Source organism: Microcaecilia unicolor, chromosome 6 (assembly GCF_901765095.1).
Source record: "Microcaecilia unicolor chromosome 6, aMicUni1.1, whole genome shotgun sequence".
NCBI classification, from domain to species: Eukaryota; Metazoa; Chordata; class Amphibia; order Gymnophiona; family Siphonopidae; genus Microcaecilia; species Microcaecilia unicolor.
Window position 1 is genome coordinate 97,875,927 of NC_044036.1, and position 15,988 is coordinate 97,891,914.

The 15,988-nt window shown below is 45.2% G+C and overlaps 2 protein-coding genes across 11 annotated transcripts in view; one reads left to right on the plus strand and one right to left on the minus strand.

The window, feature by feature from the left end:
• The window catches only part of LOC115471822 (torsin-1A-interacting protein 1-like), a 110,002-nt gene extending 94,970 nt beyond the window's left edge, over nucleotides 1-15,032 (minus strand). For all 7 annotated transcript variants that reach the window (XM_030205671.1, XM_030205670.1, XM_030205668.1 and 4 more), the window contains exon 1: nucleotides 14,802-15,032. In XM_030205671.1, the coding sequence (XP_030061531.1) occupies nucleotides 14,802-15,024 (223 nt within the window). In that variant the 5' untranslated portion in view covers nucleotides 15,025-15,032. The remainder of the gene's footprint in view (nucleotides 1-14,801) is intronic.
• A 413-nt stretch (nucleotides 15,033-15,445) lies between these two features.
• LOC115473254 (protein TsetseEP-like) overlaps nucleotides 15,446-15,988 on the plus strand; it is a 45,423-nt gene continuing 44,880 nt past the window's right edge. For all 4 annotated transcript variants that reach the window (XM_030208053.1, XM_030208052.1, XM_030208054.1 and 1 more), the window contains exon 1: nucleotides 15,446-15,620. The gene's annotated coding sequence lies outside the window, so the exon portion shown is untranslated. The remainder of the gene's footprint in view (nucleotides 15,621-15,988) is intronic.

The following is a 15,988-nucleotide window of genomic DNA, read 5'->3' on the forward strand; positions in this document are numbered from 1 at the left end:
ACTAGCACCCTCCTCCCACAGACTGGTTACAACCGCCTCTGGGTGAGTCTCCCACTCTCACATTACGCCCAGTGATTTCTAGGTTACTGGGGACCACACTACCAGTGGTCCCACAGTTCCCAAAAAGCACTCACAGACCCAACACACAAACCACCAGGATTTTGTTTATCAGTCCAGACAAGCAGGGCAAACAATGTTTATTCACATAAAAATATTGAACAGTAGACAGAAAAAGTGCAATCAGCAAATAACACCAGTAACTGAAATATGGATCAATTGTAACACTAAATATTTGTATACTGTCTAAACAGTACCTGGGGAGATCAAGAAATATGCTGCTCACAGATTATCAAACATAACTGATCAGATTATCAATATAACTAATCACAGGGCATCAGCAGAGAGATCTGTCTCTCTCTCCTCCCAGGATAAGACTGTGGGGGGGGGGGGGGGGGGGAAGACAGAAAATCCAAATGAAATTGAGCTCCTGGGCCAATCAGAACCCAGAACAAGTTTTACACATCACTGCAGGACTTTTCTCCATTAAAGCTTTAAGCATAAACATGCAGCACCTGGTGGCCAAACTGTAGAAATATACTTCAAGAATTAAGGCAGCTTACAGGCTTTAAAAAAAAAAAAAAAAAAAAAACACTGTTCTGTCACACCTCCATCCTTAAGAGAGAGACCCTGGACTGCAGCTTCTACAGATTGCTGATCGGGTCTCAATAATCCAGTGTCAGGGTGGTTCTGGCTCTTCCTTTTTGGAGAGGCCATCAGCATTACCATGTTCACTGCCTTTCCAGTACTGTATGGTGAAGTTGTACATTTGCAGGTATATGCTCCATCGGAGCAGTTTCTCATTCTCTCTTAAGCCAGACCAACAGATTGTGATATGTGATGACAGTAATGTCTCGCCCATTCAGATATGGTTGTAACTTCTTGAGGGCCCACACTAAGGACAGACACTCCTTTTCAATAGTGGCATAGGCTACCTCTCTGTCAAGGAGCTTGTGATTCAAGATACAAAATGGGGTGCGCTCCTCCCTCTTCTATTCACTTGACCGAGTACAACCCCAATGTCACATGCCGAGGCACTGGTCTGTACCACAAATCTTTGCTAGTAATTAGGTGCAACTAGTACTTGGGTCAGTACCTAATGCTGTCTTACTTTTTGGAATGCCCCTTCACATTATGGCGACCAGGTACGATTTTGGGTAGTCCTCTTTTTAGTCAAGTCAGTCAGGGTCTTGGCTATAGTGTGGAACAAAATTTTCTATAATACCCTACTGTTCCAAGGAAGGCCAATACTTGCTTTTTAGTTTGAGGAGTGGGATAATTTTGTATAGCTTCCACCTTTGCTGGTTCAGGCTTCAGCTGTCCACCTCCCACTCTGTGCCCTAAATACTGACATTTGCTGGGTTTTATAGTCGGGGCGAGCCTACCTGATCACCTGATCCATTTGAGTGGGTTAGCCCAAGTCTGACCGTACACAGAAATATAATCAAGATAAGCCCTAGCATGCTGCTGGAGTCCGTCAACAGATGATTCACCAAGCACTGAAATGTACCAGGGGCATTTTTCATTCCAAAAGGCATCACAGTAAATTCATACAGAACAAATAGGGTAATAAATGCGGATTGCTCCTGAGCAGAAGTCTGCCAGTATCCTCGGCTAAAGTCCACTGTAGTCAGATACTGGGTCCCACCTAAGTGGTCTTGCAACTAGTCCATCCAGAGCATCAGATAGGCATCAAAATACAGTACATTAGTAAGTCTCCTGTAATCCATGCAGAAGCGGGTTGTGCCGTCTTTTTTGGGAACAAGAACTACAGGAGAAGCCCAGGTACTATGAAACTTCTTAACACCTAGAGCTAGCATCTCATCAAGCTCCTGCTTCATTTGCCTCTCCAACTCAGCAGATAGTTGATAGGCACCATGCTTCAGCAGGTCATGGCCACTCGTGTTTACATTCTAATTAGCCAAATGCGTAAGTCCTGGTTTAGTGGGAAACACATCAGCATACTTTTGCAATACTGCTTCTAACTGCTATCTCTGGGTGGGGGTTAATTTCTCTCCCACTACAATTTGTTGTATAGATCCCTCTGGTAAGGTCTCTGCTAGGAGGTCAGGTATGGGCTCACTATCCTGACACTTCTAGTAGGCTGCACAAAGCTAGCACCATAGATGTGCAATTTGCATAGGCATTTAACATATTTACATGAAAGGTACGCTGCTTTCTGTCTTGAGAGTCCATAGATAAACTTAGTTTATATCATTCAGGTGCCTTAGGACCTGTAAGGTACTACTACTACTACTACTATTTAGCATTTCTATAGCGCTACAAGGCATACGCAGCGCTGCACAAACATAGAAGAAAGACAGTCCCTGCTCAAAGAGCTTACAATCTAATAGACAAAAAATAAAGTAAGCAAATCAAATCAATTAATGTGAACGGGAAGGAAGAGAAGAGGGTAGGTGGAGGCGAGTGGTTACGAGTCAAAAGCAATGTTAAAGAGGTGGGCTTTCAGTCTAGATTTAAAGGTGGCCAAGGATGGGGCAAGACGTAGGGGCTCAGGAAGTTTATTCCAGGCGTAGGGTGAAGTGAGACAGAAGGCGCAAAGTCTGCAGTTGGCAGTAGTGGAGAAGGGAACAGATAAGGATTTATCCATGGAGCGGAGTGCACGGGAAGGGGTGTAGGGAAGGACGAGTGTGGAGAGATACGGGGGAGCAGCAGAGTGAGTACATTTATAGGTTAGTAGAAGAAGTTTGAACAGGATGCGAAAACGGATAGGGAGCCAGTGAAGGGTCTTGAGGAGAGGGGTAGTATGAGTAAAGCGACCCTGGCGGAAGATGAGACGGCAGCAGAGTTTGAACCGACTGGAGAGGGGAGAGGTGACTAAGTGGGGGGCCAGCAAGAAGCAGATTGCAGTAGTCTAAACGAGAGGTGACAAGGGTGTGGATGAGGGTTTTGGTAGAGGGCTCGGAAAGAAAGGGGGCGGATTTACGGATGTTGTAAAGAAAGAAACGACAGGTCTTGGCGGTCTGCTGGATATGAGCAGAGAAGGAGAGAGAAGAGTCAAAGAATGACCCCAAGGTTTCGAGCTGAGGAGACAGGGAGAATGAGAGCCATCAACAGAAATAGAAAACGGGGGGAGCGGGGAGGTGGGTTTGGGGGGGAAAATGAGAAGGGTCCTGTCCAATTAGCTTGAAGTTTATTCTGACGAACTGGGCCTAAACAAGTACCTGCTGGCCCTCAAAACTCTCTATTTCAGGCCTTACGATCATACCAGGTGTTTGCTTAGTTTGGGCTGCCTGCAAGTTATCTCTGACAAAGCCCACAAGTTCTAATCTCTGCTGCATATTAACTACATATTCATTACAGGGGTATCAGAGGTGTCAACTTTCCCCTCCCAATGTTCTCCGGCCATAAAGCAGCTCAAATGGGGAGAACCCTGTAGACTCCTGTGGTACTTCTCTGTATGCAATAGTTGATATGGTATTTTTCCCCAGTCCTGGTCTCCTGTTTCCACAAAAGTCTTTAACATATGCTTTAATGTCCCATTAAATCTGTCCACCAGCTCATTAGTTTCAGGGTGATATGGAGTGGTACATACAGATTTCACTCCATAGTGTGCCCACATACTCTGGAACAACTCAGACAAACTGTCCCTTGGTCTGAGAGTATTCTTATGGATATCCTAACCTGGAAAATATTTCCAGCAGGGCAGTGGCAATTTTCTCTGATTCTATGGAGGATAAGGCTACTGCTTCAGGATATCTAATAGCAAAGTCCACCACTGTCCAATATACATCTTTTCCCTGCCCAGCTAGGGACAGCTAGAGGCCCCACTATATCTACAGCTGTTCTCTCAAAGGACTCACTAATAATAGGTAAGGTTTCAGGGGAGCTCAATGGTGATCTTAGGTCTTACCCACTCTTTGGCACACATCACAGGTTCAACACTAGTCAACTACAGCTCGAAATACTCCCGGCCAATAGAAGTTCTGTGTCAATCTAGAGCATGTGCGTGTCATCCCCTAATGTCCTGCTAGTGGAATATCATGTGCAATCTGTAAAGGTTGTTCTCAGTATGCCCTGAGCACTATATGCTGCTTGCCTGCTGTCCAGGGCCTACTGGGATCAACAGATCAGCCCCCTTCCCATAGGATACAATCTTTACAGGTCTCACTGATTGGTTGACTAGCCTTCTGTCTCAGGGCTTCCAGGTCTGGGTCAGAAAGCTGTGCTTCCTGAAAAGAATGTCATTATCCATAACTGAAAGGGTCTCTGCTTGTGGCTGACAAATCAGGGTCAACAGTCTGATAAATAGATGTGTCAGTTAAGTCAGGCTGTTCCATACTCAAGGCCTCGGTCACCTCTGGAACTGGTACTGCTGGAAGCACTGAGTGCCTCCTCCTATTGCTTGGTCAGCTGGTCCCACCTGAACTGGCTCAGGATTTGGAACTGGAGAGGTGATCTCTGCTGCTTCTCTTGTTGGGGCCGCCCTGGCCTGAATACCAGTCACTATAGCGGAAATGCCAACTCCACTATCAATAGTAATGTTCATTGGACTCATGTCGGTCCCGCACAGCATTGGTACTGGCATGTTTTTCATTATTCCTAGTTCTCTGTATCCAGGCTGGTACCTCAATCCAGGAATGCTTGAGGAATGGATGCAGTCTCTTTGGATCCATTGGCTAACACTATCTCCGCAGTGTGCTCTGGAAGAATTGCATTTTCCAGCGCTAACTCTGGTCGTAACAAAGTCATGCTAAAGCCAGTGTCCATAAGCCCAGCCACCTGGGTCTGATTCACAGTTACTGGGGAGCTGTAGTGTTGTGGAAAACCCATCTGCTTCCTTGCTTGCTGAATGGCCAGTAACATTTTGTGCTGCTGCAACTGCGTGGTCCTCCTTCTACTATAAATCATTTCTATAGCGCTACCAGTCGTACGCAGCGCTTCACAATTTACAGCGCTTCGTAGGACTGGAGCCACCCACAAAAAGCCGCCAGCCTTGGTGCAAGAACTGGAATGCTCTTTAGTGCAGGTTTGGGATTATCTGGGCAATCCGCTCTGAAACGTCTTGTACGCCCACACTGGTATCAAGGAGTTCATGCCTAGGTTTTGGGGAACACCGGAGGGTTTGCCAACAGTCTCTGAGGTTACAGGAATATTTGGCTTAGGGCCCTGGATGCCCTTAGATCCCAGCTGCTGCAGATAAGAATAGCTTTCTCTTTGCCAACCAGAGAAGGTTAACCATAAAGATGTCAGCCAACTCAGCCGCTTTCTCTGGAGTATTGGGCTGGTGATCTTGCACATGTTCCGTCACCTCTGGACAACAACGCTGCAGAAACTGTTCCAAGACCATCAGGTTTTGGCAGTCCTCCAGGGTTTTAACTTCAGCTCCACTGAGCCACCGCTGGTGCTGGTATCTTAGCTGGATCACAAACTTACTGTATCATCCATGCCCTTTTGCAAAGTCCAGAACTTTAGTCTATAGGTCTCAGGAGTAATAGCATAATGGTTCAACAAAGCTTTGTGCACCTCCTCAAACTGGAAGCATGTCTTCATGGACAGTCTTTGGAATGCCTCAAATGTTCTAACCAGTGAGCTTTCCTCCAGATAGCACACCCAGTCTGAGAACCTCATTGAGGTAGCATTTTTTTCAAAGGCAGTTACATATCCAACTATGTCACCTCAGATATCATCAAACTACGCAAACTAGTTGTGCACAATCTGGGCTGTAGATCCTGCCTCTGGCCTTAGTGCAGTGGTTGGGCTGGTGCTTTGGATATGAGCCAGTTCCATCTCCAACTTCATTTTCTGCAGCTGGAATTCCTGCTCACTCTTCACACCACTGTTGATCTAGCCACTGACACTCCTGTTCCTCTCGCCACAGCTGTTGTTGGTCTAGCCACTGTTGCTGGAGTTATCTGGTTGCTCTTGTGTTAGGTCAGGCATCTCCAGTGTCTGTGGGTTGTTGCCAGTTGCCATCAGCACGCTGCTAACCTCCTAGCACTACCCCCCCCCCCCAAAAAAAAAAAAAATGAACAGGAATGGGACCCTGTTACTGCAGCACTTGTTCATTATGCTCCGTGTCTGGAGGTTACAGATTTAAAAAAAACAAAAAAAAAACTCTGAACCAGACAGTGGATGGTGACCCTCATGCCACACACTAAGCCTGACAATCCCACTGCTGCCACAAAAAAATAAGAAAAAGGTCTGTCATGAAACGCCTAGCCACCTTCCAGGGGTTACTCCACAGCCACTTAAAGGGTCTATCCCTGGCACAGCTCAGGTCCGCCTGCACCTGTTGCTTGTGCTCTACACTAGCACCTTTCTCCCACCAATTGGGTCCCAACTGCCTCCGGGCAAGTCTCCCACTCTCAAATTATCCCCAGTGTTTTCTAGGTTAATGGGGGCCACACTACCAGTGGTCCCACAATTCCCAGAAAGCACTCACAGACCCAGCACACAAACCACCAAGATTCTTTATCAGTCCAGACAAGTAGGGCAATTATGTTTATTCTCATAAAAATATTGAACAGTAAACAGAAAAACTGCAATCAGCAAACAATAACAGTAACTGAATATGGATCAATTATAACACTAAGTAAACATTTGTATACTGGGGAGATAAGGAAATATGCTGCTCACAGATTATCAAATATAACTAATCACAGGGCCTCAACAAAGAAATCTGTCTCTTTCTTCTCCCAGAATAAAGACTGGGGGGAAAGTCAGTACAATCCAAATGAAATTGAGCTCCTGGGCCAATCAGAGCCCAGAACAAGGTTTAAAAAAAAAAAAAAAAAAGCTGGGCACATCACTGCAGGTCTTTTCTGTTATAGCTTTAAGCATAACATGCACCACCTGAAGGCCAAACTGGAGAAATACATGAATGAAGGCATTAAGGCAGTTTACAGGCTTAAATAAAACCCCACTGTTCTGTCACAAAACTTGTTTGATCTATTAGCCAATTCTGGTGGGGGGGGGGGGGGGGGGGGGGGGAAGAGGGTAATCACACCCACTAAATCTACCCCAAGTGCACCACCAAGTAAGGGATTGAGGCCCTCATGATCAAAAGCAAACGCCGGCACTAGAGGCTGTTAGCACCATACTAACACCAGCGTTTGCTACCGCCCCATGATTAGAGCCCTCAAGCGCGTGAAACGAGGGCTCTTTGCGCAAGTAGGGCTCAGCGCATTCATCGCCATGATTAGCAGCCAGCACGCCAAAATTCAGGTCGCTCGCCGCGGCAAACCCTACGCTAGCTCCGAGCTGGCTTTAGGGTTTGCAGATCATTGGGGAGGAATGGTGAGCCCTGTCCAGCATGCAGTTGCATACTGCAGGCACCCGTTCCCCCCCCCCAAAGCAAACCTGCCAACAGGGGGCTGGAGGTCCAGCAGACCTCCTGTCCCCCCGACAATCCCCCCCCCAGGTTAAGGACAGCTGGAGATCCGGTGGGTCTCCAGCCCCCCCCCCCCAAACCCCCAGAAAATGGTCCCTGGTGGTCTAGTGGCCGCCTACCAAACCCCCTCCCACCAGCGAGCGATGGGGGGGGCTGGAGGTCCGGCAGACCTCCTGCCACCCAACTCCCCCCCCCAAGCGTTGTCTGACCAATCCCTGGTGGTCCAGCGTAAGACAAGCCCCTCCCAGCCCCCTACCTTAGTTGGAGGAGGGAGAAAAGCCTGCCTCCCTCCTCTTCCTTGGGTTGACGCCGCTGCAAAATGGCAGCGCCCAGCCCCACCCAGTGCATCCTGGGATGCGCTGGGCGGGGCTATAGACCATATAAGGGAATCACCCCCTAAACCCACCTCCCCTCTCCCCAATTCTCTCTGTTAATGGCTCTCACATCCTCCCTGTCTCCTCGGCTCGTAATCTTGGTGTCATCTTTGATTCCTCTCTCTCCTTCTCTGCACATATCCACAGATCGCCAAAAACCTGTCGTTTCTTTATCTACAACATTAGCAAATTCACCCTTCCTTTCTGAATATGCTGCCAAAACCCTTATCCACACCCTCGTCACCTCTCGCTTGGATTATTGCAATTTACTTCTCACTGGTCTTTCCGCTCAGTCATCTCTCTCCTCTCCAATCTGTCCAAAATTTTGGCAGCACGGCTTATTTTCCCGCCAAAATCGTTATACCCACACTAGCCCACTCCTCAAGTCACTTCACTGGCTCCCTGTCCCGCTTCCATATACAGTTCAAACTTCTCTTACTGACCTTAAATGCATCCATTCGCACCTCCCATTACCTCTCCACTCTCCCTACATTCCTCCCCTTGACCTCCGCTCACTGGACAAATCTCCTCGTCGTCCCCCTTGCTCCTCCACTGCTACTCCAGGCTTCGTTCCTTTCTCTTGCGGCACCTTATGCCTGGAATAAACTTCCTGAGCCTGTACGTCTAGCTCCGTCTCTACCTGTTTTCAAATCTATGCTGAAAACCCACTTTTCACTGCTGCTTTTGGCTCCTAGCCACTACTCATTTTGCCTCCCCCCCCCCCCCCTTGTTCCTTCTCACCCAGTACTTTCCCTCGCCCTTAATTGTCTTGTCTGTCTGTATTATTTTAGATTGTAAGCTCTATTGAGCAGGGACTGTCTCTGTGTGTCAGGTGTTCAGCGCTGCGTGCATCTGGTAGCGCTATACAAATGCTAATAATTTGTTATAAATCTTAATAAATGTGTTAATTGGAGGGGCTGGTTTTGGGACACCCTAGCTCGTGTTATATTCGTGCAGAGACTTTTTTTCTCCTAGTAAAAGGCCACTAAAGCAGACCATCATATTATCAGAATCAGGTGCTCAACATTTAGAATTTCTATCAATTTATTTACTTATGACATTTATATCCCACATCAACCATGAATTAGGTTGAAACCTGGGAGCATTTAAAATCATTTGCTGTGCCTAGATCAAAAGAAAAGGTTGGAATGTGGGAACTTGATCCTTTTGTTTTGTGGACTGCAGTGGTATATTATAAAAATGCACTTGATATTTTTTACTACTACTATTTAAAAGACAGTTATTGAATAATGAGGACAGAGCTACCTGCATGCTGAAATCCAGAATCAGTCTGTGTCAACATTGTCCAGTTCAGCACACTATTAGCTGCCATATTCATACATAGTTAATTATGTTCAATGGAAAATAATCTGTTGGCTAAGGCTGCATGCTATGTAAATATTACATCACCATTTCATTTTGCCACCAAGTACTTTGTTTTCATATGTCTATCCAGTCCTTACATGTACATGGTATTGTTTTTTTAAACCCAAAGGTGAATCCTAAGGATGGTTAAACAATTAGGTATAAACTGTTGCTTTGGGTCCTGCTAATCTGTATGTACATCAGCTCTCTGGAATTTGGATGTACTCTATAAAAGTTGTTTACATTTACAATGTGTGTATGGATGCCTGTTCTGGTGTATTCATAAGTACATAAGTAGTGCCATACTGGGAAAGACCAAAGGTCCATCTAGCCCAGCATCCTGTCACCGACAGTGGCCAATCCAGGTCAAGGGCACCTGGCACGCTCCCCAAACGTAAAAACATTCCAGACAAGTTATACCTAAAAATGCGGAATTTTTCCAAGTCCATTTAATAGCGGTCTATGGACTTGTCCTTTAGGAATCTATCTAACCCCTTTTTAAACTCCGTCAAGCTAACCGCCCGTACCACGTTCTCCGGCAACGAATTCCAGAGTCTAATTACACGTTGGGTGAAGAAAAATTTTCTCCGATTCGTTTTAAATTTACCACACTGTAGCTTCAACTCATGCCCTCTAGTCCTAGTATTTTTGGATAGCGTGAACAGTCGCTTCACATCCACCCGATCCATTCCACTCATTATTTTATACACTTCTATCATATCTCCCCTCAGCCGTCTCTTCTCCAAGCTGAAAAGCCCTAGCCTTCTCAGCCTCTCTTCATAGGAAAGTCGTCCCATCCCCACTATCATTTTCGTCGCCCTTCGCTGTACCTTTTCCAATTCTACTATATCTTTTTTGAGATACGGAGACCAGTACTGAACACAATACTCCAGGTGCGGTCGCACCATGGAGCGATACAACGGCATTATAACATCCGCACACCTGGACTCCATACCCTTCCTAATAACACCCAACATTCTATTCGCTTTCCTAGCCGCAGCAGCACACTGAGCAGAAGGTTTCCGCGTATCATCAACGACGACACCCAGATCCCTTTCTTGATCCGTAACTCCTAACGCGGAACCTTGCAAGACGTAGCTATAATTCGGGTTCCTCTTACCCACATGCATCACTTTGCACTTGTCAACATTGAACTTCATCTGCCACTTGCACGCCCATTCTCCCACTCGCAAGGTCCTCCTGTAATCGTTCACATTCCTCCTGCGACTTGACAACCCTGAATAATTTTGTGTCATCGGCGAATTTAATTACCTCACTAGTTATTCCCATCTCTAGGTCATTTATAAATACATTAAAAAGCACGGACCCAGCACAGACCCCTGCGGGACCCCACTAACTACCCTCCTCCACTGAGAATACTGGCCACGCAATCCTACTCTCTGCTTCCTATCTTTCAACCAGTTCTTAATCCATAATAATACCCTACCTCCGATTCCATGACTCTGCAATTCTTCAGGAGTCTTTCGTGCGGCACTTTGTCAAACGCCTTCTGAAAAATCCAGATATACAATATCAACCGGCTCCCCATTGTCCACATGTTTGCTTACCCCCTCAAAAAAATGCATTAGATTGGTGAGGCAAGACTTCCCTTCACTAAATCCGTGCTGACTTTGTCTCATCAGTCCATGTTTTTGTATATGCTCTGCAATTTTATTCTTAATAATAGCCTCCACCATCTTGCCCGGCACCGACGTCAGACTCACCGGTCTATAATTTCCCGGATCTCCTCTGGAACCCTTCTTAAAAATCGGAGTAACATTGGCTACCCTCCAGTCTTCCGGTACTACACTCGATTTTAGGGACAGATTGCATATTTCTAACAGTAGCTCCGCAAGTTCATTTTTTAGTTCTATTAATACTCTGGGATGAATACCATCAGGTCCCGGTGATTTACTACTCTTCAGCTTGCTGAACTGACCCATTACATCCTCCAAGGTTACAGAGAATTTGTTTAGTTTCTCCGACTCCCCCGCTTCAAATATTCTTTCCGGCACCGGTGTCCCCCCCAAATCCTCCTCGGTGAAGACCGAAGCAAAGAACTCATTTAATTTCTCCGCTACGGCTTTGTCCTCCTTGATCGCCCCTTTAACACCATTTTCGTCCAGCGGCCCAACCGACTCTTTGGCCGGTTTCCTGCTTTTAATGTATCTAAAAAAATTTTTACTATGTATTTTTGCTTCCAACGCTAATTTCTTCTCAAAGTCCTTTTTTGCCCTCCTTATCTCCGCTTTGCATTTGGCTTGGCATTCCTTATGATCTATCCTGTTACTTTCAGTTGGTTCTCTTCTCCACTTTCTGAAGGATTGTTTTTTGGCTCTAATGATTTCCTTTATCTTACTGTTTAGCCACGCCGGCTGACGTTTAGTCTTTTTTCCCTTTTTTCTAATACGTGGAATATATTTGTCCTGAACCTCCAGGATGGTGTTTTTAAACAGCATCCACGCCTGATGCAAGTTTTTTACTCTGCGAGCTGCTCCTTTCAGTCTTTTTTTCACCATTTTTCTCATTTTGTCGTAATCACCTTTTCTATAGTTAAACGCTAGCGTACTTGATTTCCTAGTTTCACTTCCTTCAATGCCAATATCAAAACCGATCATATTATGATCACTGTATCAAGCGGCCCTCGTATCGTTACCCCCTGCACTAGATCATGAGCACCACTAAGGACTAAGTCTAGTATTTTTCCTTCTCTTGTCGGCTCCTGAACTAGCTGTTCCATGAAGCTGTCCTTGATTTCATCAAGAAATCCTATGTCCCTTGCGTGTACAGATGTTACATTAACCCAGTCTATATGCGGGTAATTGAAATCCCCCATTATTATTGTGTTGCCCAGTTTGTTTGCGTCCCTGATTTCCTTTAACATTTCCGCATCCGTCTGTTCGTCCTGGCCAGGCGGACGGTAGTACACTCCTATCACTATCCTTTTCCCCTTTGCACATGGAATTTCAATCCACAGTGATTCCAAGGAGTGTTTTGTTTCCTGCAGAATTTTCAATCTATTTGATTCAAGGCTCTCGTTAATATACAATGCTACCCCTCCACCAATCCGATTCACCCTATCACTACGATATAATTTGTACCCCGGTATGACAGTGTCCCACTGGTTATCCTCCTTCCACCAGGTCTCAGAGATGCCTATTATATCTAATTTTTCATTTAGTGCAATATATTCCAACTCCCCCATCTTATTTCTTAGGCTCCTGGCATTCGCATATAGACATTTCAAACTATGTTTGTTGTTCCTAAGTACATCATGCTTAGTACTTGACAGTATTAATTGGCAATCTTTTGTCTGATTTTTATTGTTATTTAAAGATACCCGATCTACTACAATCTCTTTTGCAACCTCACTATCAGGATACTCTATCTTCCCTGTTATGGTGATATCTTGAAAGATACCTTATCCCGAACCATGCTCTTTGAGCGACTGTCGGCCTTCCCCCCATTTCTAGTTTAAAAGCTGCTCTATCTCCTTCTTAAACGCCGATGCCAGCAGCCTGGTCCCACTCTGGTTAAGATGGAGCCCATCCTTTCGGAATAGGCTCCCCCTTCCCCAGAATGTTGCCCAGTTCCTAACAAATCTAAAGCCCTCCTCCCTGCACCATCGTCTCATCCACGCATTGAGACTCTGGAGCTCTGCCTGTCTCTTGGGCCCTGCGCGTGGCACAGGTAGCATTTCAGAAAATGCTACCCTGGAGGATCTGGATTTCAGCTTTCTACCTAAGAGCCTAAATTTTGCTTCCAGAACCTCTCTCCCACATTTTCCTATGTCATTAGTACCCACATGTACCAAGACAGCCGTCTCCTCCCCAGCACTATATAAAATCCTATCTAGGTGACGCGTGATGTCCGCCACCTTCGCACCAGGCAGGCAAGTCACCAGGCGATAATTGAAGTTGAATAACTGTCTATACTTATGACTATGATTTCTGAACATGCGGCATTAGTAAAAGAACAGACTTTTAAACACCCAGTTGGGTATATATGCTAATCTCAACTGTGTTAATGTATCAGACATATCCATCTATTTGCTCCCATGATAAAACTGAATTCTATTATTCTGTCTCACTATATTTTCAAATGTAAGTCACATTGAACCCCAATTTGCTTAGAATACTATATAAATGTTAAAAAAAAAAAGAAAAAAATCCTTTATCCTCCACATTTTAAGAAACTGCCTACCCAGCTGGATGGTGATGGCACAAGGAAAGCAAGTTTGGTTCAGTAAAGACTAATTCAAAATAACTTATTCCTTGGCGGGCTCTAATATTACCATACTGAAAATGCAACCATATGTAAGCCACATTGAGCCTGCAAATAGGTGGGAAAATGTGGGATACAAATGCAATAAAAATAAAAAAAAATGTTCCACTAATAAGTAAAATGATTAACTGGCTTTCTTAAAAGGATTATATAAAATTTGGATGCATAACTAGGGACATAAACATACATTTATTTAATATCACAATTCCTCATGTACAGCCACAGAACAACCTTTAAGGGTGGATAGTGTTCATAATGAGCTCCTTTTATTAATTATCAACCAAATAGAAATAAAGTTTTGGCACGGTATAAATCATCACAAGAACAAAATATAAGAAAACCAATGGACTGCACTTGGGGCTCACTGCCCATGTTTAAACAAATGAGATCTGCATGACACAAAATATTTATTTTTATTCTGACTTATAAAACCACTTGTCCCTGAAACATGTTCAAAACAAAATAATCTTTTGTGTATCTAAAATGTAAACTTATACAAAACAGATGAAGATGTGCTTCTAAGTGCCCCTATGAAATGCTAATTTAATTTTACTTCCATTTACTTTCAATATATTCCATCTTTATAACAGCAAGCTTCCCAAGGCAGATTACAGCACCATTAAAGATGAACCCATCAGGAAACAGGATATCCTCACTGAAATTTGGCATATGTATTGTATAGAATGGTGTAGAAAAATTAGCACAAAATACAGAGTTTTTCGAGCTACAATAATGTTTTAAGCTGTTTTTGTAATCGTCACAAGGAGCTGCAGTGGGACTCGAACCCTGTAACCCAGGATCAAAAGTCCACTGCACTAAAACGGCTAATCCTCCACTCCTTTAGACTTTGTTAGAAATGTGGTCCATAACTACAATCTTTGCTATTGTTTCGGGTGAACTAAAACGACGATAAGCCCCGCCTACTGTCTTCAACCCACATAATGGGGCTACATCGTCTCCGAGTCCTGCTGTTTTCATTCAACCGCTTTACCCGCTGCTGGTACATATGCATCCCGAGTCTGGCAACCAGGATAATTCTAGTGTAGCTATAGCTAAAACTCCTTTCCCTGCAGCATCCCTATGCCGAAGCAGTCCTAAACCGCAAATAAAGCTGCTAGTGAGAAAAGCGAGTCGCAGCATGGCAGGGAGAGCGGAAGCGAAAGTAACCAAAGAGCGGGGAAACCACAGCCTGCCCATGTATCAGAGCAAACCCGAAATAAAACCTAAAGCCAACCCTTCGGTCAGTGAAACGGAGAACGGCCACACCACATCTTTCCGTTTCAATTTTTCCGCCCAGCTAATACATCTGGCGCTGCGCTCCTTCTCTTCTTGCTCCCGCTGTCTTTTCAAAGCGACCGGATACTCACCATTCTGCTTCCGCTTCTCACCAGCCTGCTCAAACTGCTTAGGTTGCCGACTCCTCAAATTCATGCTGTGCTCGTTTGAATATAGAAACGAATCAGCGTCACACTCCTCTTCCGCAGTGGTCTCCCTGCTTCCGGAAACCGGAGAGTCTGTCAAACGGAACCTAACACGCGCCGCGGCCGCCGCTTTTCCTTCCTGAAGTCGCTTGCTTCCTACTTCACTCATGCTGGGCGTGAGCGTGAGCGGTAGATTGGAAGGAAAAGGAGGAGCTATGCAGCTGCATGCTGGGATTTACAGTCTGTTCAGGAGTGTGGTAACCCTAGTGTGGTAGCCGTGTTAGTCCACTCTTAAGGTTATCAATAGAAATCAAACAAAATAAACATGGAAAAGAAAATAAGATGATACGTTTTTTATTGGACATAACTTAATACATTTCTTGATTAGCTTTCGAAGGTTGCCCTTCTTCGTCAGATCGGAAATAAGCAAATGTGAGGAGCCATGCAGCTTGCATGCTGGGATTTACGTAGGTTACAGGGAGAGTGATTGCAGAATTGCTGGACAGACTGTAAATCCCAGCATGCAAGCTGCATGGCTCCTCCTTTTCCTTCCAATCTACTGGGCAGAGTTCATTAGTGTGTGTCGCGTTGCCACTGTGTTAAGGTTCAGCTTTATTTTGAGGGTGTGTACATGCAAGAGCACTTTTTCTTTTCCTCTCGAAACTGAAAGGCTTTTCTGAAGAAGACTGATCAGGCCTGTAGAGATAAACCGTCCGCTGAAAGTTACAGTTCAGATGCCTGCAGGAAATAAGAACGTTTCGTCTGGTAAGTACTGAATCATTGTTTTTTCACATCTCTCTGACTTATTTTTCCTTTAACCAACAAGGAATAGAGGCAAAAATGACATCTAACTTTTATTTGGGGTTAATTTGCCCACAGCCCCGCGGTTGAGCGGGAATGATGATGAGTTGTGGAAAAATCTAATGCCGCTCTAGTGAGTATTTGCAGCACGTCTGATGAGTGGGGCATGGTGGGGATGAGATGACGCTCCAGAGGTTCGAAGGATAGGTAAGAGAAAGTGATAGTGCTGGGTCGGCTCGATGGCTTTGTGGCAGTGCTGTGCTCATGTTTGAAGTCTGGTTCTGCTTCTTGGGCCGACGGGGCTGGAGAAGCTGTAGAGGCAGTGTTCCCAT